General features: G+C 44.3%; 1 protein-coding gene across 4 annotated transcripts in view; it reads left to right on the forward strand.

Moving 5' to 3' along the window:
* The window catches only part of LOC144153684 (uncharacterized), a 163,729-nt gene that overhangs the window by 121,106 nt on the left and 17,299 nt on the right, over positions 1-25,324 (forward strand). For 2 of the 4 annotated variants that reach the window (XM_077685354.1, XM_077685357.1), the window contains one exon: positions 8,987-9,013. The exons of the other annotated variants lie outside the window; for them this stretch is intronic. In XM_077685354.1, coding sequence (XP_077541480.1) covers positions 8,987-9,013 — 27 coding nt within the window. The remainder of the gene's footprint in view (positions 1-8,986; positions 9,014-25,324) is intronic. 4 annotated transcript variants of the gene reach the window in all.

Raw genomic sequence — 25,324 nt, forward strand, 5'->3', positions numbered from 1 at the left:
GTTAGGTTTCTTCCCACTTACCTTGCATGGTTTTTTGAGTCATCCATGTTTGTGTTTGCTCTTCCTGTGATACACTTCAACTGTCTGTTTGATACTTGGCATTACTTTGCTTTAGTTTGTTTTTTACTTTCTAACTCATGTAGTAAGTAACTATTTGCTTCATTGGGCTCGTTTTGCTGCCTTTCTGGTTAGGTTACTTCCCACTTACCTTCCATGGTTTTTTGAGTCATCCATATAGTTGTTTACTCTTGCTGTGATACACTTGAACTGTCTGTTTCATCATACTCAGCATTATTTTGCTTTCGTTTGTTTTTAGACTATGATGCATGTAGGAAGTAACTTTTTGCTGCATTGGGCTCTTTTCGCTGCCTTTCTGGTTTGGTTTCTTCCCACTTACCTTGCGTGGGTTTTTTGAGTCATCCATATATGTGTTTGCTCTTGCAGTGATACACTTCAACTGTCTGTTTGATATTCGGCATTACTTTGCTTTCGTTTGTTTTTAGACTCTAACACACGTAGTAAGTAACATTTTGCTGCATTGAGCTTTTTTGGTGCCTTTCTGCTTACGTTTCTCCCCACGTACCTTACATGGTTTTTTTGAGTCATCCATATATGTGTTTGTTCTTGCTGTGATACACTTAAACTGTCTGTTTGATACTCGGCATTTCTTTTCTTTCGTTTGTTTTTAGACTATCACGCAAGTAGTAAGTAATTTTCGCTGCATTGGGCTCCTTTTGCTGCCTTTCTGGTTAGGTTACTTCCCACTTAACTTTCATGGTTTCTTTGAGTGAACTGTATATTTGTTTGCTCTAGCTGTGATACACTTGAACTGTCTGTTTGATACTCGGCATTACTTTGCTTTCGTTTGCTTTTAGGCTCTAACACAAGTAGTAAGTAACATTTTCCTGCTTTTCTGGTTAGGGTTCTTCCCACTTACCTTGCGTGGGTTTTTTGTCATCCATATATGTGTTTGATGTTGCTGTGATACACTTCAATTGTCTGTTTCAGACTCGGCATTATTTTAATTTCGTTTGTTTTTATGCTGTAATGCAAGTAGGAAGTAAATTTTTGCTGCATTGGGTTCTTTTTGCTGCCTTTCGGGTTAGGTTATTTCCAACTTACCTTCCGTGGTTTTTTGAGTCAACTATATATTTGTTTGCTCTGGCTGTGATACACTGCAACCGTCTGTTTGATACTTGGCATTACTTTGCTTTCGTTTGTTTTAAATGCAGAGCATTTCAGTAACTCACGATGTCACCCGCGTTGGCGTCCGTAGTCCGCACGCTCACTGCGCATGCGCGTCGAGTCGAGGCGATAGCGAACTCTCTCGCGAGGGGCATTGGATTGGATTCGAACACACTCTCGCGAGGGGCATTGGATTGGATTCGATTGGATTGGCTTGGATTAGATTGAATTGGATTGGCTTGGCTTGGCTTGGATTGGATTGGATTTGGATTGGATTAAAGTGGATTGTGTTGGATTGTGTTGCGTCATAGCTGCGGCAAACGCGCTGGGGCCGGCGCATGTGCTGTACTCTCTCTTCCGCGGTTTCCTCTCCTTCTAGCGCGGCGCATATAACCGGTGTGCCGTTCTCCGGCGAAGCAACATCCGCGCTTGGCTCAAACACCTGAGTCCACGCCGCTTTACAAGTACGCCAACGTCGTCGACTGGGACCGGCTTACGCAGTCCCCTCAACGCGCGTTCGGAATTCAGTCAAGGGCGTCCATGCTTGGCTTTCGCTTGACGTGACGCTTTGCTTGACTCGAGTAGATGCGACGCATTTACTCGAGTTCCCCCCGTGGGAAGATGCGGGCGGTTTTTCATTTTCTAACGCAAGTATTAGGTAACTTTTTGCTGCATTGGGCTCTCTTTGCTGCCTTTCTGGTTAGGTTACTTCCCACTTACCTTGCTTGGTTTTTTTAGTCATACATATATGTTTGCTCTTGCTGTGATACACTTCAACTGACTGTTTGGTTCTCGGCATTACTTTGCTTTCGTTTGTTTTTAGACTCTAACGCACGTACTAAGTAATATTTCTCTGCATTGGGCTTTTTTGGCGCCTTTCTGCTTACGTTTCTTCCCACTTAGCTTGCGAATTTTATTAGTCATCCATATGTGTGTTTGCTCTTGCTGTGATACACTTCAATTGTTTGTTTGATACCCGGCATTACTTTGCATTCGTTTTTTAGGCTCTAAAGCAAGTAGTAAGTAACATTTTCTGCATTGGGCTGTTTTTGCTGCCTTTCTGGTTAGGTTACTTCCCACTTACCTTGCACGGTTTTTTTGAGTCATCCATATATGTGTTTGTTCTTGATGTGATACACTTCAAATGTCCGTTTGACACTCGGCATTACTTTGCTTTCGTTTGTTTTTAGACTCGAACGCAAGTAGTAAATAAGTTTTTGCTGCATTGGTCTCCTTTTGCTGCCTTTCTGGTTGGGTTACTTCCCACTTAACTTTCATGGTTTTTTTGAGTGAACTGTATATTTGTTTGCTCTGGCTGTGATACACCTGAACTGTCTGTTTGATACTCGGCATTACTTTGCTTTCGTTTGCTTTTAGGCTCTAACACAAGTAGTAAGTAACATTTTCCGGCCTTTCTGATTAGGTTTCTTCCCACTTACCTTGCGTGGGTTTTTTGTAATCCATATATGTGTTTGAACTTGCTGTGATACCCTTCAATTGTCTGTTTTATACTCGGCATTTTTTTAATTTCGTTTGCTTTTATTCTGTAATGCAAGTAGGAAGTACCTTTTTGCTGCATTGGGCTCTTTTTGCTGCATTTCTGGTTAGGTTATTTCCAACTTGCCTTTCGTGGTTTTTTGAGTTAACTATATATTTGTTTGCTCTGGGTGTGATACACTTCAACCATCTGTTTGATACTTGGCATTACTTCGCTTTCGTTTGTTTTTATTTTCTAACGCAAATATTAAGTAACTTTTTGCTGCATTGGGCTCTTTTTGCTGCCTTTCTGGTTAGGTTACTTCGCACTTATCTTGCTTGGTTTTTTTGTCATCCATATATGTTTGCTCTTACTGTGATACACTTCAACTGTTTGTTTGATACACGGCATTACTTTTCATTCGTTTTTTAGGCTCTAAAGCAAGTAGTAAGTAACATTTTGCTGCATTGGGCACTTTTTGCTGCCTTTCTGGTTAGGTTACTTCCCACTTACCTTGCATGGTTTTGTTTAGTCATCCATATATATGTTTGTTCTTGCTTTGATACACTTCAACTGTCTGTTTGATGCTCGGCATTACTTTGCTTTCGTTTGTTTTTAGGCTCTAAAGCAAGTAGTAAGTAACATTTTGCTGCATTGGGCTCCTTTTGCTGCCTTTCTGCTTACGTTTCTTCCCACTTACCTTTCGTAGTTTTTTGTCCTCCATATGGGTGTTTGCTCTTGCTGTAATACATTTCGACTGCTTGTTTGATAGTCGGCATTACTTTGCTTTCGTTGGTTTTTATGCTCTAAAGCAAGTAGTAACATTTTGCTTCATTGGGCTCTGTTTGCTGCCTTTCTGGTTAGGGTTCTTCCCACTTACCTTGCGTGGTTTTTTTGTAGTCTTCCATGTATGCGTTTATTCTTGCTGTCATACACTTCAACAGTCTGTCTGATACTCGGCATTGCTTTGCCTTCATTTGTTTTTAGACTCTAACGCTAGTAGTAAGTAACTTTTTGCTGTATTGGGCTCCTTTTGCTGCCTTTCTGGTTAGGTTACTTACCACTTAACTTTCAAGCTTTTTTTGAGTGAACTATATATTTGTTTGCTCTGGCTGTGATACACCTGAACTGTCTGTTTGATACTCGGCATACTCGTCATTGCTTTGTTCGTTTGCTTTTAGGCTCTAACGCAAGTAGTAAGTAACGTTTGGTGCCTTTCTCGTTTGGTTTCTTCCCACTTACCTTGCGTGGGTTTTTTGAGTCATCCATATATGTGTTTGCTCTTGCTGTGATACACTTCAACTGTCTGTTTGATACTCTGCATTACTTTGCTTTCGTTTGTTTTTAGACTCTAACGCAGGAAGTAAGTAACATTTTGCTGCATTGGGCTCTTTCTGCTGCCTTTCTGGTTAGGTTTCTTCCCACTTACCTTGCGTGGTTTTTTTGAGTCATCCATATATGTGTTTGCTCTTGCTGTGATACACTTCAACTGTCTGTTTGATACTCTGCATTACTTTGCTTTCGTTTGTTTTTAGACTCTAACGCAGGAAGTAAGTAACATTTTGCTGCATTGGGCTCTTTCTGCTGCCTTTCTGGTTAGGTTTCTTCCCACTTACCTTGCGTGGTTTTTTTGAGTCATCCATATATGTGTTTGCTCTTGCTGTGATACACTTCAACTGTCTGTTTGATACTCTGCATTACTTTGCTTTCGTTTGTTTTTAGACTCTAACGCAGGAAGTAAGTAACATTTTGCTGCATTGGGCTCTTTCTGCTGCCTTTCTGGTTAGGTTTCTTCCCACTTACCTTGCGTGGTTTTTTTGTGTCACCGAAGTATGTGTTTGCTCTTCTTGTGATACACTTAAACTGTATTATACTCTGCATTACTTTGCTTTTGTTTGTTTTTAGGCTCTAAAGCAAGTATTAAATAACATTTTGTTGCATTTTGCTCTTTTTGCTGCCTTTCTGGTTAGGTTTCTTCCCACTTACCTTGCGTGGTTTGTTTAGTCATCCATATATGTGTTTGCTCTTGCTGTGATGCGCTTCAACGGTCTATTTAATACTCGGCATTCTTTGCTTTCGTTTGTTTTTAGAATCTAATGCAAGTAGTAAGTAACATTTTGCTGCATTTGGCTCTTTTTGCTTCCTTTCTGGTTAGGTTTTTTTTTTAGTCATCCATAGGTGGTTTTTTTTAGTCATCCATATCTGTGTTTGCTCTTGCTGTGATACACTTCAACTGTCTGTTTGATACTCGGCATTATTTTGCTTTCGTTTCTTTGTATACTCTAACGCAAGTATTAAGTAACGTTTTGCTGCATTGGGCTCTTTTTGCTTCCTTTCTGGTTGGGTTTCTTCCCACTTACCTCGCGTGGTTTGTTTGTCATCCATATATGATTGCTCTTGCTGTGATACACTTCAACTGTCTGTTTGATACTCGGCATCACTTTGCTTTCGTTTGTTTTTGGGCTCTAATGCAAGCAGTAAGTAACATTTTGCTGCATTGGGCTCTGTTTGCTGGCTTTCTGCTTAGGTTTCTTCCCACGTACCCTGCGTTGTTTTATCTTGCTTTTTATTTTGTATTGCCGCCCTTCTTAGTACACAAAGAGCAGGACGACAAGAAAAAAGTTATCCTTTATCCTGCACCTCCGTCTTTCGAGGGCAAAGTTAACAGTTAATTTTTATAGTTTTATGATACATCTGGATAGGAGGTGCTGTGTACAGGAGAACAAAAGCAGTATTGTAAAGCCCCTCTAAGGAAACAAATAAAGTATCCGCTAATAATTACAAGAGATAGTGATGAGTCACAGCCTTACTATAACTAAAAAATATAAGGTCATTTTCACAAGGCAGATGTGAGCGGTAGCGCTCTGTCTGGGAGAACGCTGCATGATCCTCCTTGATTATTATGCTTTCATCTTGTGAATTAGTAATAACAAGAGATAGTGATGAGTCGCAGCCTTATTATAACTAAAAGATGAAAGGTCATTTTCACAAGGCATATGTGAGCGGTAGCGCTCGAGCTGGAAGAACGCTGCATGATCCTCTTTGATTAATATGGTTTTATCTTGTGAATTAATAACAACAAGAGATAGTGTTGAGTCACAGCCTTATCAAAACTAAAAATATAAGGTCGTTTTCACAAGGCAGACGTGAGCGGTAACCCTCGAGCTGGGAGAACGCTGCATGATCCTTCTTGATTATATGCTTTCCTCTGGTGAATTAATCATAACAAGAGATAGTGATGAGTCAAAATCTTATTATAACTAAAAAATGTAAGGTCGTTTTCTCAAGGCAGATGTGAGCGGTAGCGCTCGAGCGGGGAGAACGCTGCATGATGCTTTCATCTTGTTATTTGTAGTCGTTTTCTTGCCAAATACCCCCGTGAGAGCAGTGTAATTCTTTCCATCTCAACACAAATACTTAAATTTCCCTTTTAATTGCTTAAATTATTCTCTAGGATAGTACAAACGTAGATAGTTGTAAAAAACAGTAAGGAATAAAAAGAAACAACAACAAGAAACAAAATTTGGCTAATTTGGCAGTTAATATAGAAATTTGGCCTACATCGCCCATAAACTGAGAATACAGGAAGCGGCAATAAAAGAATACTTAAACTGAACACAATGGAATACAAATTAAAAAAATCTGCATAATGCAGCCTTCTCACGCAATTAATTTAAAAACAGAACGAAACAACACAGAAAAGACAACTGAAAATCAACTTCAATCCACAATGTGTAAGTCAGAAAAACAGGAAACATGAAAATATAAGAAAGTGAAATGAGCTCACAAAATATCGAATCTCTACCCAACTCCAGCGAACTCACGCGAGTAACTAGAAGAGAGAGAGAGAACAAACTTTTTTTTCCGCAGGACCTAAGTACAGGTCCCCATTTGAAAGTTCAATTTACCGGATCGGCGTAGTACTCCAGAATGTCCGTGCTGATCCGGTGCACGTGTTTGTAGAGAGCCTCCCGGGCAGCCTGGATGTTTACTGTCGGCGGGGGAGACAGCCAGAGCTGCCAGGATGTGATGGAGGCGAGGGATGGGTCAAGTGATGGCGGGGTGCAGTCCCAATAAGAATGAGAGATGGATGGGTAGGAAGAACAGGTGGGACAAGAAGGACGGCCAGGACGCCGATAGATGCGGTGAAAAATGAGTAACTAAAAGACGCACATAAACATTACCCACAAAACGGGGCTGTATCGGTTGACGTGATTCTTCATGTCCAACGAGGAAACGTAAGTTTGTTGAAACGGAAAAGGGGCGCCGGAATTACTTGCCTTTCACAGAATGACCGCATTTTTATTAATTTTGAAACCAAAGCGTTAGTTTATGTATACCATCGAAGGCGTTGTGATGTAGAGAAAGCCGGTGGTACACGAAACTTGAAGCGGCTTGAACTAGTGGTGCAAGGCTGTAGAAATGACAGGGCTGGCGGTTCCTCTCCCTTCGTCGGAGTCCCGGATGTTGCACCTCACATGAACTTTCGAACTTAGCGTTGAAAGGTGTCCATTACTGGCAGGCCAGGATCGTTTTCTCCGCAGGCTTTCACATCTCTCCCAAAGTGGTCCGCTTTAGCACGCGTTAGAACCCGCGGCAACTGGCTTCGCGATCTCAGTGCCTGTGCTCCCCACTTCAGGCGCGAACGCATGGAAACTCAAGGAGAAGAGCACGCGAAAGAACACACCACGAAAGCTGGACACAGTGTTCTCGAAAGTTGAGCTGGCCGACACCGGGAGCTCCGGATGAGGCGCACGCTCACGCGCACGCGGTATTTTTCGTGGTATTTTTGCAAGCTCCTCACGAGGCGCATGCTCAGGTGTGCTAGGCTTTGCTGACTTTTCAGGTAACGCTCTACGGCGGAAATATTTATAAAGCTTAAATAGCTATGCTGTTAAAAAAGTGCGAGCCGCGGAGTTGGCGCGCGGAAAGGAAAACAGCGGCATTACAGAACGACATGCCATGCCACACGTGCAATATGAGCCATCTTAAGCGGGAAAGCTACTGACCAGGGCAAAGAGGAGCCCCTGCATATGACGAGCGAGTAGAAATAGCTTGGGAGAGTGCTGTTCAGGGGGATTAATTCTCAAGTGATGATGATGTTTGATCTCAGGGTTTAACACGCCGACGCAACGCAGGCGATGAGGCGCGCTGTAGTGGAGGGCTCCAGAGTAATTTTGACCACCTGGGGATCTTTAACATGCGTCGAAACCGCGAACTCAAGGACGGTTTTGCTTTTCGCCTCCATCAGAAAAGCGGCCACTGCGGCTGGGTATCGAACCCGCGTACCAGTGATCAGCAGCGCAGCGCCTTAGTTACTGAGCCACCGCGTCTGGTGGCGGGTGACGGCCGGGGCCGCAAATTTCAACATTAATTTCTTCATTACATCAACAGAAGTTCCACGTAGCATTTCGTCTTACATTCGTAGGAGGTTTTAAGCGTTCCCCGGAGCTAAAATTATACATGTTTGACACCACTGTTGCTTGCCAAGCAACGCTCTATCTTGTTCTCGCGGCATTCTTTCGCCATGTCATCTTGTCTGTGAGGCTTCTCCGACATTTTTCAACTTACTTACCAACTAACCCAACTTTCTTCTTTCACTGTTTTATACTCCACTTCGCCTACGCGGCCTCCCCTTTACTTTCGCCACTGCCAATTTATGATTTCAGTCTCCCTCTTTGCTTTCGCCCTCACCTTTGGCCGTTCCTCTCCAACTCTTCATCCGTGTTTCCACTCCACATTCGCCCACCGGTGGCTGTTTTACACCATTCAACTTAACCGCCAACCCCACTCTCTCTCGTTCTTACCTCACAACCCGCTACAGTTTTACCTCATCTCCCTGTATGCAACTTCCCCTTTTCCCTTCTTTCCTTACACTGTCCTTCGTCTCCATCCCCGAATAAACTATATTACCGGTCAAACTTGTGTCCATACAGGGTCAACAGAAGGTTACTTGTAATTTCTGGCTCATGCCTTACCCCTTTGCATCCTGCCAATCATCATCATCAGCCTGCTCGAGCCCACTGCAGGACGAAGACCTCTGCCATTGACCTCCAACCGCTCCTGTCCTCACTTACTCCAGTCTACAGTCTACCCCCGAAGTTCTGTATTTCATCCTTCGACCGTGTTACCCTGCACATGGTTACGCAAAATACTGGTGACCCACTTCATGGACACCGATTGATCACCAGCCGTGGGTGATAAATAGCCCACTAGTAGCCAGTCAGTATACGACCTCTTAGACAGTGGACCCACAAGTAACGTTTTCTGGTTCAAATTACCGCCTGCATGGAGTTGTTCTCAACCTGCACTCTTTTGCTGCAGCCACATCGCGGCCAGCAACCAAAAAACGTGAGTGCTATGTATTCTATCACGCATGCATGGCTTGGAGTACTGCGTTTACATAGCCTAGGACTACCGTCTTGAAATTAAGCACTTTGCTGGACTATGGTGAAGGCAATGCTCGCAGAAAATGTGTCGTGCTAGCCCGCATGAGAGAACCGCCGCGGGAATTCAGTTTTGTATCGTAGCAGAGGTGTCATTGATTATGACTCTGGTGCTGGATTAGAGGGGCCATGTAGACAAAATACAAGTTTGTTTTATTCAATGAATTTTGTGTTTTGTGTGCCTCCAGCGCTTTTCGGGAAGCAAACGGTACCTATTCACCGAGAATGAATGAATGAATGAATCAAATCTTTATTAACAACAGGTGCAGTTGTTAAGGCACCCGCCCGGTGGAGGGAATCCCTAGTCCGGGATCCTCTGCTGCTGCTGGCTGCGCGGGCTCTTTGCACCAGGTCAAGCTGGAACTTAGGGTCCTTGCTGGTCAACCGTGCCATCCACTGTTGTATGGAAGGGTTGGGGATTGGTTGTAGGTCCGGTGACTTTTGGCACTCCCACACCTGATGGTATAGGGTACCGGGCGCTGGGCAGTAGCTGCAGCTGGCTTGATAGTCTGCCGGATAAATCGCATGAGGAAGGGTACGGTGTTGATACGTGCGATTTTGAAGTCGTCTGAACGCTGTTGTTTCACCCCTTGTGAGTTGGTGCTTTGGAATGGGGAAAATTTGCCGTTTGTGTCGGTACTCCGCCAAGATATCTGTGTAGCACAAGAGAGGCTGCCAGTTAGTCGGAACAGGTGGTGACTGCCCCGTGAGAGAAACCGTCCGGTGTATGTAATCGTGGGCAGCGACATGAGCCACCTTATTCCCCTCAAGGGATTCGTGTCATGGCACCCAAACTATATAAACTTCGGGAATGCTCTGTTTTGCTAAAAGAAGACGAAGTGCCGGTTTAGAAATTCGACCTTGTAAGTAATTTCTGCACGCTGCCTGAGAGTCGGTAAGTATGGTGATTGGGTATTGGGCAGTGGTGATGGCGTGGGCTATCGCGGCTTTTTCGGCAGTATCAATCGCTGTGGTATTGACTGTGCAGGATGTGATTTCTTGTCCCCGTCCATTCACTACACAAGTTACGTGGGCGGGATGGTGCGGGTAAGGGGATGCTCCCACGGAACAGGTATTTAGGTCGTTTGCATATCTGGTGGCATGGCTCGTGCTTGGGCTATTCTTCTGGCCTTGTTGTACTCCCGATGTATATTTCTTGGTATTGGGGCAACTCGTATGTGCTGTGGAATCTTCAAAGGTATGCTTGTTTTCTGATCTTTAAACGGTGGATTCGTATAACCTAATCGGTGAAGAGTTGTGCGCCCCGTCGTTGCTTTCTTCAGGCGCTCCATCTTAGAAGTGTGGTGGGCTTCTTGTAATTCTTCCAACTGTTATGTACGCCTAATTGTAATAATTTTGATGTCGATGTCTTCAAGGGCAGCCTGAGTGCAGTCTTGTAGGCTTGTCGGATAATTATATTTAATGTGGCTTTTTCGTTAGTTTTAAGTGCCAAGTACGGTGTTCCATAAGTGATTCAACTTATAAATACTGCTTGTAATATTTTGAGCGTGTCAGGCTCATTCCGGCCATATCGACGATGTGCGACGCGCTGAATTTTGCGTAGCAGCTGGTTTACAGTTTTCTGGAGGGGGGCGATTGTGTGGAGCCCACCGCCATTTTTGAGAACAAGTCCAACAATTCTCAAGTCCGGCACAGATTGGGACGCGTTGCTCATTTATAAATACGTCCGGTTCTGGGACGGTGGAGTTGTTTTGTTTCGGCGTACCAGCACTAAGTGTCAGAAGTTCCGATTTCTCTGGGGCACATTGAAGACCTCGTTCTCGAAGTTATCTTTGCGCCTTGTCTATAGCGGCTTGAAGTGCTTCTTGTTGCTCAGTCATGGATCCTGTAGGGGTCCAAATGGTGAGATCATCTGCGTAGATGGCGTGACAAAGGTGGGGAATATATTGCAATAATGGTGGGAGGTTTTCATGGCAAGGTTGAACAAAAGTGGCGAGATGACAGACCCGTGTGGGGTACCACGAGCGATCGTCTAGGAAGGGCAGACCGCAATTGTCCAATTCCAATGGTCGCGGTGCGTTTAGTGAGGAAGGCTGGAACGTAATTATACACTCTCTGCCAACAACAAATTGATGAATGGCCCTGAAGGATAGCGCGGTGACTGATGTTATCGAAAGCACCTTTTATATCTAGAGCCAGGACGCAGCGCTTATGGTTCTTAAGAATCCGGCAAAGAATGTCTTCTTTAATTTTAATGAGTACTTCCTGATTGGATAGGTGTGGGCGAAACCCATACATACTGTTGGTAAAATGGTCATGGTCTTCAATGAATGGGAACAGACGATTTTGGACCGTATGTTCAAATAATTTACCATAAGTAATATGGGTCTCAAGTTACCTGTTGTTAACGGCTTTCCAGGTTTAGGTATTAATAATACATCGACATGTTTCTACTCAGGAGGAATTTGTGCTGTTACCCAAATGTGATTTATATAATCTAGAAGGGCTTCTAATCTTTCAGAGTCGAGATTTCGGAGGAGCTTATTCGGAATTTTGGCCTTTCCAGGTGTTGTGTTACGGGTGAGGTTTCGTGCGGCGGCTTCTATTTCGGAAAGGGTAAAGGGGGCATCTAGTTCGGGGATAGGGGCGCCATTGTACGGTGGGAGGGGAAACGTTGGCACCGAGAAATTAATCACTTTAAGTTAAAATTTTTATTCTCCTGCCAAATCGTGTGTTTTCATAACGTCTGCAATGACATCACAAGAGCAGGCCTTAAAGCAAGGAGGAAACCTTCAAGCTAAACCTAGTGGGCTGCGCAGCCTGGTTTACCGTAAGTCAACCCAGATGGCGCCACCATACCACGGCGGGCCCTTTTCTGCCCCCAACCCCTCCTCCAACCACATCTCCAACCGCTCCAGTCCTGAGCTACTCGAGTCTACAGTTCACCTCTTAAGTTCTGTGTATCATCCGTCCATCGTGTTACCCCGCACATGGGTTACGCAAAATACCGGTGACCCACTTGATGGTAACCGATTGATCACCAGCCGTGGGTAATAAATCGCCCATTAGTAGCCAGTCAGTACATGACCCCTTAGACCGTAGTCCCGCAAGTAACATTTTATGGTTCCAATTACCACCTGCATGGAGTTGTTTTCAACCTGCACTCTTTTGCTGCAGCCAGCAACCTAAAATTTGAATCTCCCGCCCTGAGGTCACTTCTACGAATCTCGCGGAGAAGCATGCAGATGGCGCCACGCAGCCGCCTAGAGGGAGAAATGCTTCCAACTCGTTCGCGCCTCTCCAAACACACAGGAACATCCCCCTCGCGAGGGGCACGATCAAATGCAGAGCATTTCCGGGGGCGCACAACGTTAAGTAGTTTGCGTTACGTTAATGTTGTTGCACTTGTGGCAACTGCTGACGAGAGAGCGCTCGTCAGCAGTAATTTGCATGAGTCAACGATATAAGGCGCGTCCGTAGCGTCCCATTCTGTGTCTTATTTGTGGCGCAGTGGGTAGAGCACCATGTACATTGCGTTCTGCCCGCAGGGTCGAGGGATCGAAACCTGGCGCCGGATAGTATTTTTTTTATATAGTAGGGAGGGGTGCGGTGCGGACTACGGACGTCAACGCGGGTGACATCGTGAGTTACTGAAATGCTCTGCATTTAAAAATGTGAGTGCAATGTATTCTATCACGCATGCATGGCTTGGATTACTGCGTTTACATAGCCTACGACTACCGTATTAAAATCAAGCACTTTCCTGGACTATCGTCAAGACAATGCTCGCAGAAAATGTGTCCTGCTAGCCCGCATGACAAAACCGCCGCTGGGATTCAGTTTTCAAATGCAGGAGAACTGCCTTTGATGATGACTCTGGTGCTCGCTTAAAGGGATCATATAGACAAAATACTAGTTCCTTTTACTGGAAAGATTTGGTGTTTTGTAGTGCCCCCCTGCGGTTTTCGGGGAACAAAAGGGTGCCTTAGCTGGCCCCACGTGGGCCGTTTTCTGCTTTTGCTTTGTTTTTTACCATATTTTTACTTAGCTTGTGTTTGTTAAGGTAGAAAATAATCGTATCATGAAACACGGTGTTCCCTTGCCAAATGTGATCATGTAAGACACCGTCGCTTGCTCCAATCAGCCAGTGCTGTCTGGAACAACCCCAAAGTGCCGCAGTGCTGTCAGCTAAAACAAGCATAGTGCGCGCAGTACCAAACACAGTACGCGATGGTACTTCTATGTTTACGTGTAATTTCGTAACTACGACCGTTTACCCCACCGTTGTTACTGCTATAAAAAGAGTGTGCCCTAAATGTAAGCGCAAATAGCTCGTTTGGCAACTTGTAAGCCCTGCCTAATTTACCTTTGCTTTTGCCGGCTTCAGCCAATCGCAGAGCTGGCACATATGATATCATAGGTTCTGTTGCGGAAAATGATCTACTGAATAGCGTGGCCATTCCCTACTATATAATTATGTAGCTTATTTCAGCGAAGTTTAGGTTAAAAGTGGTGTATATATTATTCTAACAAGCAATATTTCGAATGAACCAAGCTTGTGTTTTGTCGGCATGGCCCCTCTAAGGCTTCCCCTTGAGCCGTGGCAAAGGCAAATTCCACTTTGCTTGTATTACTAATTGCAGTGCCCCAGTTTCCTTATTCCTTTCAACGACGATTCATATTTCTTTCTCATGTGCTGTAGCCAACAGTGTGGTAAGGGTCGCAAATCCGCCCATTCTCCACTTTTCCTGCGGAGGTATTCTAATTGCTGTTTTTTTTCTGGGAGGGGAGAATGAAAATCGGAGAAGCGAAGATACCTACAATTCAGGAAGCCTGAGGATGAGGAGAAATATTTTTATAACACAGACGTCAGTGCATTGTTATCAGAGGCACGGCCCACCCAGCAGAAATTGCCAAGCCCGAGCGAATTGCCCGCCAATCATCAGTTGACAACGCGTCCGGGCTTGGCAATAACTCGGCCGCCATTATTCGCTGGCGCTGGGGGAAAGGTGACTAGCCAATAATTGGCCAAGCTCTTGAAGGCCAATATTGGACAACGCTTGGTCGAGTATGTTCCATGATAATGCCTATGGGTGGACCCCACGGTATTTTTATGCACAACTTTGGCTTCGTGACCAGTCGTTATGTCCAATGCCTATTTTATGAGTTGCCTGACGGCCCTATTTCTGCTTTATACATGCCATTATACAGCAAATTATCTAACGAGTGCGCATTATTATTTATTTATTGTGCACTCGTTAACTTATTTCCTGTACAATGGCATGTATAAAACACAAACTGGACCACGAGGCACAATAAAACTGAATCAACTTTGTAAAGCAATTACGTTACTTGCAAAAATAATGGAGCAACACAACACACCAGGCCTCTTTGTGTAATTCTTTTATTATGCGCATCAACTTTACAACTGGAAACCTGGCTTAACAGTGGCAAGGATACGAAATGGGTTTGTTTTAAGTGCGAATGCACTTCTTAAGCGAGCCTGAATCGTCCGCCGCCGTAGTCCGCATAGCAACAGCTGCGGGTGCGCGCGCTCCTCGTCTTCCTCCTCGTCTTCCCTAGCAACGGGGGGAGATGGGCGCGCGCTACTCTCCTCCTCCTCTCTTCGCTCAGTGACTGCGGGTGTTGGGCGCCTCCTCTCCACTTCGGGCGGGAGAGCTCTCGCTCGCGTAGCGGGCGCTCCGCATTCCGACGCGTGAGGGCGCTCTTGTAGCCCTCGCCGTAACGGCGGGCGCTACTCTCCTCCTCCTCTCTCCGCTCAGTGACTGCGGGTGTTGGGCGCCTCCTCTCCACTCCAAGATCACGATATCCACCGTAATCGCGCAATCAACAACCGTGCATTCGCACTTACACACTCTCCCCCTCGGGGAAGTGCGAGGAAATTTTTTTTATTGTGCATATCAAATTTACAAGAAACCTGGATTAACAGTGGCAAGAATACGAACACAAACACGAAAGAAAACAAACACAATGCTCGAGAAAATTTTTCAAAAGCGCTGCTCATGAAGCGCGAATGGATTATGCTTCGTTTAACTGCTTGAGATGCCTACAAAACAGAAGCATTCTGGTATATCAAAACAAAACCCTCCTCTACGGTAATTCGCCGACCTGCAAAGATCACAATATGTTGTTACACAGCCCTATTGTAGAATACTCGAGCTTGGAATGGTTGTTCTCGCTTCTGCATCTGCCACTTGTCCATGGGAAACACCTTTAAGTCGTAGCGCCTGTATATTTTAGGCAAAAAAATTGTTCACTAGAATGCTGAATGCACGCTGCTTACTAAATACAGCACGTAGGACCAGCCTTAACACATGCAAGTGTGAAAATATTAAGCCTAAAATTTAGCTTGTTAACACTCGTTATGAAACATAAAACGCATACTGCACTATTTATTTTTCAATACAACGTTTTACTGTAGAAGTTTCTTAGCTCGTTCTTGAGAAAACAGTCCAGAATTTTACCGAAAATGGGCTTCACACTTATTGAGGTCGCGCAGGGTAATATGGAAAAGTCCAAGACAAAGCAACCCGCCAGCGGTTCCGTAACATTTTGTTGTGGCTACTGTAGTCACATAAACAATTAATCCCGCCTGAAATGTCTTACCGTGAATGTTTTATTAGCGCAGGTTTTGTCTTCTAACAATGCGGGATGAGACTACAAGGAAAAGCACAACACAATGGGTTCGGAACGCATGAACGTTCACGTGTTTTTTGCAAGACATTTATGCCAACTTGGATTAAGATGAGAAACCTTGTGACCTTTTAACGCATTATATTTTGAAGGGTTAACCAAATAAAAGGACACTAATGCGACGCTACAAAGATAACAGATTGGGCAGAAACTGGTTTCGGTGTAGCTCTCGCCGTCGCTTACTTTTCTGCCTGGTCAGACGCGCCAGAGGCGAACACAACCGACGGAGAAGCCCAGGGGCCATGTAATGACTTTCTCGCTCGACAATATCTTTACTTTTCTGCAGAAAATAATGAAAGGAAAGCTTCATTTACAGCTACAGTTTAATGAATCCAGTTTAACACATCCGCAATTCTTATACTGCACACGAGTCTGGCTTCAACGCATGCTGAACGTCGTGAACCTGCAGTGGGAGGACGGCCGCTTGTTGTGAAAACACAAAGCCGGAAAAGGATAGCTAGCACTTGAGTCACAGAAATAGAAGCAAACGTATGTGTCCACTTAATTCTTCGCAAGAACCAACAACATTCAGCAGCACTCATGAACGCCAATCGTTATAAACTACAGCTAAAGTTTTGATGGGAACGAGCGCGAGCTCTCCCGTACCGCCAAGGAAAAAGGAAATGGTGGCTCACGTTTTCAGCGACCGGCCGCAGCAGACAAACGAGGTTATTCCACCAGTCAGGTATGCTTCAAACACAGCCACCCGCCCCAAAACGCACCTCAAAGACGCGCACAGGAGTACTAAGGCGGTTTCAATACCAAATAACAGACGCAGACGTCGGAGCGACGCGTATGGCTGCCCGCCGGAGGTTGCGGCAAATTAACTAGCCATTAGGAAAACCTCAAAATATTCCTGTACTTCACTGTTTTACCGGAATAGCCAGGTGTAGTCGGCAACGGCGAGCTCACGTGTCGAATGTATAGCCACCAGGATGACGCCGAGGCCCACGTCGCGGCGCGTAAAAACGTCCTTCTGCCGGCCTAAATAAAGTTTTTTTTCAATCAATCAATCCCAGCCTTGAAGGTGTTGTGCAGGTGTAGCTGTCTTTAAGCAACGGCTGGGCACGTGCCCAAGATTGCCGTCGATATGCTCATCCTCAGATGTGCAGTCAATATATTCTTCCTTAATTCAGTCTTCTTAACCCTTGTGTTGCATTGACTGCATTGATTTAATTTACCAGATGATTAAAAATATCCTAGCAGGAAAGTTTCTAATCGTTACACCTATTGCTTTTACTAGAGCCTACCACATAAAAAGCGTGTCTTTAATAACTGTAAATGGTGGACGCCTACGATTTCAGCTGTTTACAGAACTCGAAAATACACATCAGATAGTATTATTGGTATGTGTGGTGAAGTTTCACAGCTCCTGCACATTTGGCTGGTGAGGTGAAAATATCACTTTCCATATTCGTAGCAATATGAGCAACAAGTCCATGTTTTCGAGCGGTTCTGAAAGTGGTAGCGATCGCGCTGTGTGCACCTTTCTTTGTTTGTGTCATGTATTCGCTTTTCATATGTACTCAAGTGCAAACCAACTAGCACAGCTCTCAGCCTTAGTTGATACGGGTACTGTGGTATTCGTTTATAAAAATTCCGGTAAGAACAATTGCCAGAGCGAATCGCCCGTGAAGCGTTGATCATCTTGGCGCAGAGCACTGTCCTCGATGGAATCACTGATGTTTCCGATACCTTCGTTATGACTATGATCTTCTTGGCGGAAATACTTCGCGGTGTGTTTTTTAGGTGATCTATATATTTTTTACGCTCTTCCTGTGATCCACTCAACTGCCTGTTTGATACTCGATATTATTTTGCTTTCGTTTGCTTTTAGACTCTAACGGAAGCAGTAAGTAATATCTTTTCCTGCATTGTGCTCTTTTTGCTGCCTTTGTGGCTAGCGTTTTCCCGCTTACTTTGCGTTTTTTCATTTTGTTTGTTATTTTGTATTTCCCACCTAGTTCACATAAAGCGGGCAGCAAAAATAATTGCTTCTTTATCCTGCCCCTCGATCTTCGGGAAGGGAAAGGAAAAAGTTTTTTGTTGACAATTTTATCATACATGAGGATAGAGTGTGTCCGGGACATGAGAACGAAAAGTGTAATGAAAAGCACTATTCAGGAAACAAATAAAAAATCGAGCTATAAGATATTAGAATAAGGAATGAGAATAAGGAATTAGAAGATATAGTCATGATTTACAGCATCATTATAACTACAAAAATATAAGGTCATTTTCATAAGGCAAATCTGAGTGGTGGTTTTGGAGCGGGGAGAGTTATTCTCCCCGCATGGTTATTTTCCCGAGGCATGGTTATTCCTGATTATTTTGCTTTCATTTTCTAATATGTAGTTGTTATCGTGCCAAGCACAACAATGCGAACCGTGTGATTCCTCCCATCTTAATAAAAATACGTGAACTGCCCTGTTTAATTTTTCAATTTATTCGCATGGATAGCATGAACTTAGATGATCTGAAGAACAATAAGAACAAAAAGACAAAAGAAAATTTGGCCAATTCGGCAATTGATATTGCATTATGGCCACCATCGTCCGTAAAGTGAGAATGCACAAGTGAGAATAAAAAAATCCATAAACTGAGAATGAGGAATACAAATAGAAAATTTCTGCCTAATACAGCACTATCACGCAGTTAAGTAAAAACACAGACAAAAACAAAACACAGAAGGCAACTGAAGATCAACTTCAATCAAAAATATGTAATAAAGAAAAATACCAAAAATCTAAAAATAAAAGGAACTGGAAATTGGCTCACAATATATTGAATATACACCGAACTCCAAAGAACTCACGCGAGCAACTAGAAAAAGGAAGAAAAAAGAACCAAGAAAGCGGCGCTGTCTCGGTTGACATATTTATTTGTCCAAAGCGGAAGCATCAGTTAGTTGAAACGAAGAAGGGGCGGGGGAATGCTAAAGTATTACTTTCCTTTCTCGGAATTACCGTGGTTTTTAAACAGAAACGTTAGATCTATATATATCATGGAACGCGTTCTGAGGTAGAGAAAGTCGGTGGCACAAAAAAAAAAAAAGAATCGCAGCTTTGCCTAGTGGTGCAAGGCTGGAGGAAAAGCAGAGCTGGCGGCTCCTCTCCTTTCGTCGGAGTCCCGGCTGTTGCACCTCGCATGGATTTCAAACTTCCCGCTGAAAGGCCTCCATGACTAGCATGCCCTGATCGTTTTTTTTCCGCAGCCTTTCACATCTCTCCGAAATTGAACCGCGTTAGCACGCGTTAGAACCCGCGGCAACCGGCTTCGTGAACTGGGCGTCTGTGCTCCCCATTTCAGGCGCGAACGCATGTGTACAGGCGAGGAAAACAGCAGGCACGCCGTGAACGCTTGGTAGAGTGTTCTCGAAAGTCGAGCTGGCTGACACCGGGCGCTCCTCCCGAGGCAGGTGCCTACGCGTACTCGGTATGTTTTCTTGGTGTTTTCGGCGAGCTCCTCACCTTGCGCAGGCTGACGTGCGCTCGACTTGGCTCAGTTTTCTGGTAACACGCGACGGCGGAACAACTTAATAAGACTTAAGCACAAACAGCTCTAGTGTTTCAAAAGCTTGAGTGGCGGAGCGCGCGCGGGGATAGGAAAACAGCAGAACCCGAGAACGATAGGCCTTGCCACGCGTGCACTCCCAGCAACCTTAACAAAGAAAGCTACTGAGGAAGGTGATGGGGCCCCTGCTGATGGCGAACGACTGGAATGAGCTTCGGAGATTGCGGTCCGGGGGACTCCTCAAGTTGTGACGGCCGCGACGTCAAACTTCAACATCAATTTCAGCACTAAATAAATAGATGTTCCACGTAGCCTTTTGTCTTCACATCCTTAAAACTTTTAAGCGTTTCCTGGGGCTGCTATGATTATAGATCTGTGACACCCTTGTTCGTTCCCCAAAAATAGATGTTCCACGTAGCCTTTTGTCTTCACATCCTTAAAACTTTTAAGCGTTTCCTGGGGCTGCTATGATTATAGATCTGTGACACCCTTGTTCGTTCCCCAAAAACGCCTTTTCTTGCTCGCGCAGAATTCTTTCACCCTGCAATCTTTACTGGCAGTCTTCTTACGTCGACAGAACGAGAAAGGTCATGGTATACCTTAAGGTACCTCGTGCTCTCATGATAAATAGCTCCCTTTTTACGAAAACTTGCGATACTCCTATTTACCTTCCATAAAAAGCAACCGCGACGAGAAATAGCAGAAAAAAATTACAAACCCCCCTTCCGGCTACCCGAAATTGGAGCCCAAAATTAAAATCCTCATTTGTAAAGTGCAAGGCACTGTGTGGTGGTGCACCAAATCCTATGTAAACACCTGTAATATTTATAATGTCCATTGAACTGCTTTCTTTGAAATGGGTATTGTGTTCGGTAAACTAACGCGCATCCTTAGCTGCTTCAGTGTTAGGCCAAAGGGGAGTTCACATTACCAAGTAAGAGTCGTTTATGTTTTGAAATCCTCGCATGTATGCGCAGTTTGTCTGCTCCAACGGCGATATGTGAGTCGTAATAGCGCTTCAAAGAACGCTTGCGTGACGTCACCACAGAGACTTCGAAATTTTTGAACTTGTTTTCCAACTAACCCAACTTTCTGCCTTCACGGTCTCATACTCTATTTCGCCTACCTCCTTTCCCATCGCATTCGTCCCAGCTCATTCCCGATTCCCGTAACCCTCCTCTCCTACCCTTCGCTCCATGTTTGCGCTCTGCATTCGCCCACCAATACCTGTTTTACGCCCTTCCTCTTAACCCCCAATTCCACACTTTCTCGTTCTTACCTCGCCCCCACTACACTATCCATTACCTTCCTTCCCTGCATCCAACTTCCCTGTCCCATTCTTCCCTTACGCTGTCCTTCGTCTCCATCGCTGGTAAAGTTTATTATCTGTGGCCTTTGTGCCCCTACAGGGTCACCACAAGGTCACTTTTGATTTGTGGCTCACGCGTTACACCTTTCTATCCCGCCCGTAGGTTACGCAGAGTACCGGTGACCTACTGGCTGGTCACCAATTGATCACCAGTGGTGGGTAATCAATCGCCCACCAGTTTCCAGTCACTTTATGACCCCTTAGATAGTAAACCCGCAAGTAATATTTTCTGGTTATGATTGTCGCCTAGATGCCGTCGGTATTTCTTTGCACTCTTTTGCTGCAGCCACATCTCGACCAGTCACCGAAAAACGTGAGTTTAATGTATTCTCTCACGCATGTAGGTTCTGGGAGTACTCCGTTTACATAGCCTACGACTACCCTTGAAACCAAGCACTTTGCCGGACTATCGTGAAGGCAATGCTCGCAGAAAATATCTCTTGATTGGCCGCATGGCAAAACCGCCACGGGAATTCAGTTTTCGATTGCAGCATTGATGTGAATGTGTGTGCGTGTGTGTGCGTGCGTGTGTGTGAGTGCGTGTGTACATGTGCGTGTGCGTGTATGTGCGTGTGTGCGCGCCTGTGTATGCGTGTACGTGTGCATGTGTGTGCGTCTGTACATGTGCGCGTGCGTGTATGTGCGTGTGTGAATTCGGTTGTGTGTTTGTGTGCTTGTGCGTGTGCGTGCGTGTACTCTTAGGCAAAAAGGACTAAAATAGGGACTAAAATACAGCCGTTAGTCTTCGCGGGCGACCATTCATCTTCAAGGGGAGTATCTGCGGCAGAGTACGTGTCGTGTGCATGAATGCGGACTAACTGTTCGTCCCCGCCGATCGCTAAGGAGTAACGGGAAGACGAAACGCATGCAGTTAGTCTCTTTGCTGCGTCGTTAATCCCCTAATGGCGTCGTCGTTGCCCTTTCGCGCATATGTCTGCGAACAGTTTTATATTTCCAAAACACAAGCCATTGCAGTCACTGGGTGCTTTAGATGGTGCCACGGGAGAAAATATTGATGTTAGTTATAAGAAAACCGACCGCCTAGGGTTAGTAGAGCGGCGGGTAATGGCAAGGAGCGGCGAAGCGCGATTGTCATACGCTTCTCGGCGAGGTTATGTTGATACGCTGTGTTGCATACGATTCGTGCGAGGTAATAACGGCCAATGAAAGCTTTCAAACACCTTAACAGTAAAGCAAAAATTAGTGACAATAGCAAAAGTGGATTCCTGAGCGTAATGAACATGTATATGTTTAACAGACGAAAAAAAAAACGCATGTTGCTGATGACAACTGCAAAACAAAAATGCTCGTAAGGTAAGCGTCTCGAAGTTATCTTTTACACTCGGTACATAATTGCCTTGGGTACCAAAGCTATGAAAATGCTGCAACTGCTGTAAAACCCCCTTGCATTTCCCAGTCGCAATCGTCTATCGACGCGAATTTAAGAATTCAGGCTAAGCAACACAGAATTCGCTTTCGCCGATGCAGGAAAATATGGCATGTTTCCTTATTCCGACACTCACACAGACGACACCTTTCACATACGTTACATAGAGCACTTAACATATGTATCGAACACTAAGAAAGCACTTAGCTTGCGCTAATTTGTGCGGAAACAAATGAGTCGTCCGATCGCCCAGCTACCTACCTCAACTAGGCGACGACGAGTTTATTGTTATTTACGATAAAAACTATGGTTGTGACGCTCTACTTCGAATCGAACTGAGCAATAGTACCTAAACCTAGCAAAGCGCTAAGCGCAAGGCGCAAAACGCGGTCACGTTCGCTTGCACAGATAGAAATTCGGGCACAAGTTGCAATGGATCTGTTTCGTTATGCACACAACTACACGCTGTACACTTGACTATTATCTACCCCAGCTACCACCCGGCGGCGTGGTCCAGCGGATAGCGCGTCGTGTTCCTTGTGTATATTTCCGGGCATCAGGGGCTCGATCCCTGCTGGTGCCGGAGTTTTTTTCTTTTTTCTGCACTCTACGCTGTTCGTCCTTGGGGAATATCGGAACGGATCATCCGGGTGGGGGACTAACCGGTCGTCCCCTCGCAGTTAGTCCCCAAAGGGACTAATGATTGTGGCAGAGGCCGTTAGTCCCCGAAAGGACGAACTTTTAGTCCTTTTTGCCTAAGAGTGTGTGTGTGTGAAAGTGCGCAGGTGTGCGCGTGTGAGTGCGTGGGAATGTTTATTTTCCGCACTTCCTAAAATCAGTTTCGTCTGTGTGGTGAAAATTGTAACATCAAAATAACTGAGTTCATAGAGTATGCTTCCCAGCGACTGGCTGTTTATATCCCAGAAAAAGTTGTTTTCACCAAGGAGGCATACGTTAGATACCCACCAGTAAAATTTAAATACGAGAATATTACCATTTAGAATTGGGGCACATGAATTTGCATCAAGGCTCCATAATCTCGTCGTAACTCATGTCTTCTTTTGAAACGACTCATATCATGCTGTCAAGGTAATATTTAGAGTTCGACGGTAGATTTGTGTAATCAAAATTCGAATATAACGATCAGTCCATCCTACTGAGGTAGGATGGACACCAGGAGGAAGGGAATCTATTGGACGCCTGTTTCCATTCTATCAAGAACGAAAGACGATTGGCTACGCGCATTTAGGTATCACCGAATTTTCAGTCGATAAATACCTAGAACGCAACATCATGTTTGCTTAGTGTAGATACCTCACAAAATTCTTTGTCGTTTATAGAACAACTATATAACAACTAAAACGCCCGAAATCGATCTCGTGTAACATGCGGCACCTGCACTCGATAGATACGGTAGGCTGCATTTCTTTCCCCGACAATTAAAGGAGAGCTGTTCTCTCTGAAAGCGTCGCACTAGATGACGTCTTGGGCGAGTCCTCGCGTCTTTCGTACTTTCACTCAAAGACGCGGTCAATAAATCGTAAGCGCAGTATCAAGCGCTATCTTTGACGTACAATCTCCCAAACCACTAACAAACCTAAAGTTTTGGGTAAATCAATTAGGCGTTGGCAAAGCCTCTCCTCAGACGCCATGCGCTTCGCTGCACACAGGGAAATTCACGTTTAATACTGGGTGCTTCAGAAGTTCTGTGAACGAAAGTGCTTTTAATCTAGCTGCGGTACCTCCTGAGAATTCTGAGATGTCGCCATTGAGCAAAAGACATTTCCACCTTCTCTACCCTTTTAGCATGATTGTTTTTCTTAAATTTCAATTTATTTAAAAATCTATCACGTCTGAAAAGTTCCTGATCCCTTACCGCCGCTGCGTTAAGAGTGAATTACCGGCCAAAACTGTTTTGTTAACGAAAACAAAACGCAATACCCGTCTACATCTGTAAATATTGATTAAATAAGCCCCCCATTTGGGGTACAGTATACGTTATATGCCGGATATTATTTTTCTCTTGGAGTGCATGTGATTAGTCCAGAAAAACCGCAGCTTTCATTCTCTCAACCGTATTAAAAACAAAGAGAGCGGTTTTTTTTAATGCGTAGCATTTTTTCCCGAGTACCCTCACAGCCAGTTTGAAGTTTGAAATATATTAGGAAGTTTTGAAAATAACAGTACATTAATCGGTAAGGAATAGAGAAAGAGGACCGTGTAACGCACTGCATTTCCTTAAAAATGCACATTTCCCAGAAGTGCCATTTTGATCGTTATAATATCGTAAATGCACATAATTGGTCGGACAGATTTTGAAAAAATAAAAAAATAGCGAAAATGGCCAACAATGTAACGCCGTCCATTCCCACAAAAATGCAGATTTGGCGGTAGTGACACCTTTAATCATTAAAATAGCGTAATTTAATTGGTCGGACAGAATCCTGAATAACCGAAAAGTAAGAAAAATAGAAAAAAATTGGGGAAATGGTGACCCGTGTAAAGCCCTCAATTTTTACAAACATGAAGATTTCGCGAAAGTTTTATCTTTAGTTGTTATAATAGCGCTTATAAATAAAATTGGTCGGACAGAATTTCGAAAAACAAAAAGAAATTAGATGTGAAGAACGCACACTGTATACAAACGGAGTAAGAATGCTGCGAATTAGATATTTCTCTGAGTTTATGTCTAACGTTTCTCAATCAAAAATGTACCGTCCGTTTATTTTCAAAAATGATGGAGAAACTTCGCAAGTGTGAACTGTTGAAGAAGTGTCAATGGACTTTGCGTATTGCACTGACGTTGAATCAACTTTTGAAATTTAAATTATACTTTTCTTGCAATCAGGTCTTGTTTCGCGTAGTCACTGGCCCTGTATTTTCTGCCAGCGCTGCTCTTGCTATTTTTATAATCATTCGCTGTTATACACCTCGTTTGAAATTCGCCCCTTTTTCTTGCTTTCGTTCATTGCCTAGAGTCTAACTCAAGCAGTAAGTATTGAGTTTTCCTGTGTCGTCCTTTTTTGTCTATTCCTGTTTGGGAATTGTTTTTTTCCAACCACGTTGTTTCGTTTTTGGGCCTCTTTTAAGAGCGAAGCTCTTGTGCAAATCGTTTGTGTATGGTATCCGCACTTGAAAGTAACAAGAAAATGCCCAGCGCTTCTGCGGGCGTACTTGAATCGCACGTTCGTAAAGCTGAGCATATTCATTTAATAAAATTGGCCAACATTGTAAAAAAAAAAAACTACAGCGTTCGCTGTATCGTAACAGCA

Source organism: Haemaphysalis longicornis, unplaced genomic scaffold, assembly GCF_048455015.1.
Source record: "Haemaphysalis longicornis isolate Haplotype H1 unplaced genomic scaffold, Haemaphysalis longicornis Haplotype H1 scaffold_9, whole genome shotgun sequence".
Taxonomy (NCBI): domain Eukaryota; kingdom Metazoa; phylum Arthropoda; class Arachnida; order Ixodida; family Ixodidae; genus Haemaphysalis; species Haemaphysalis longicornis.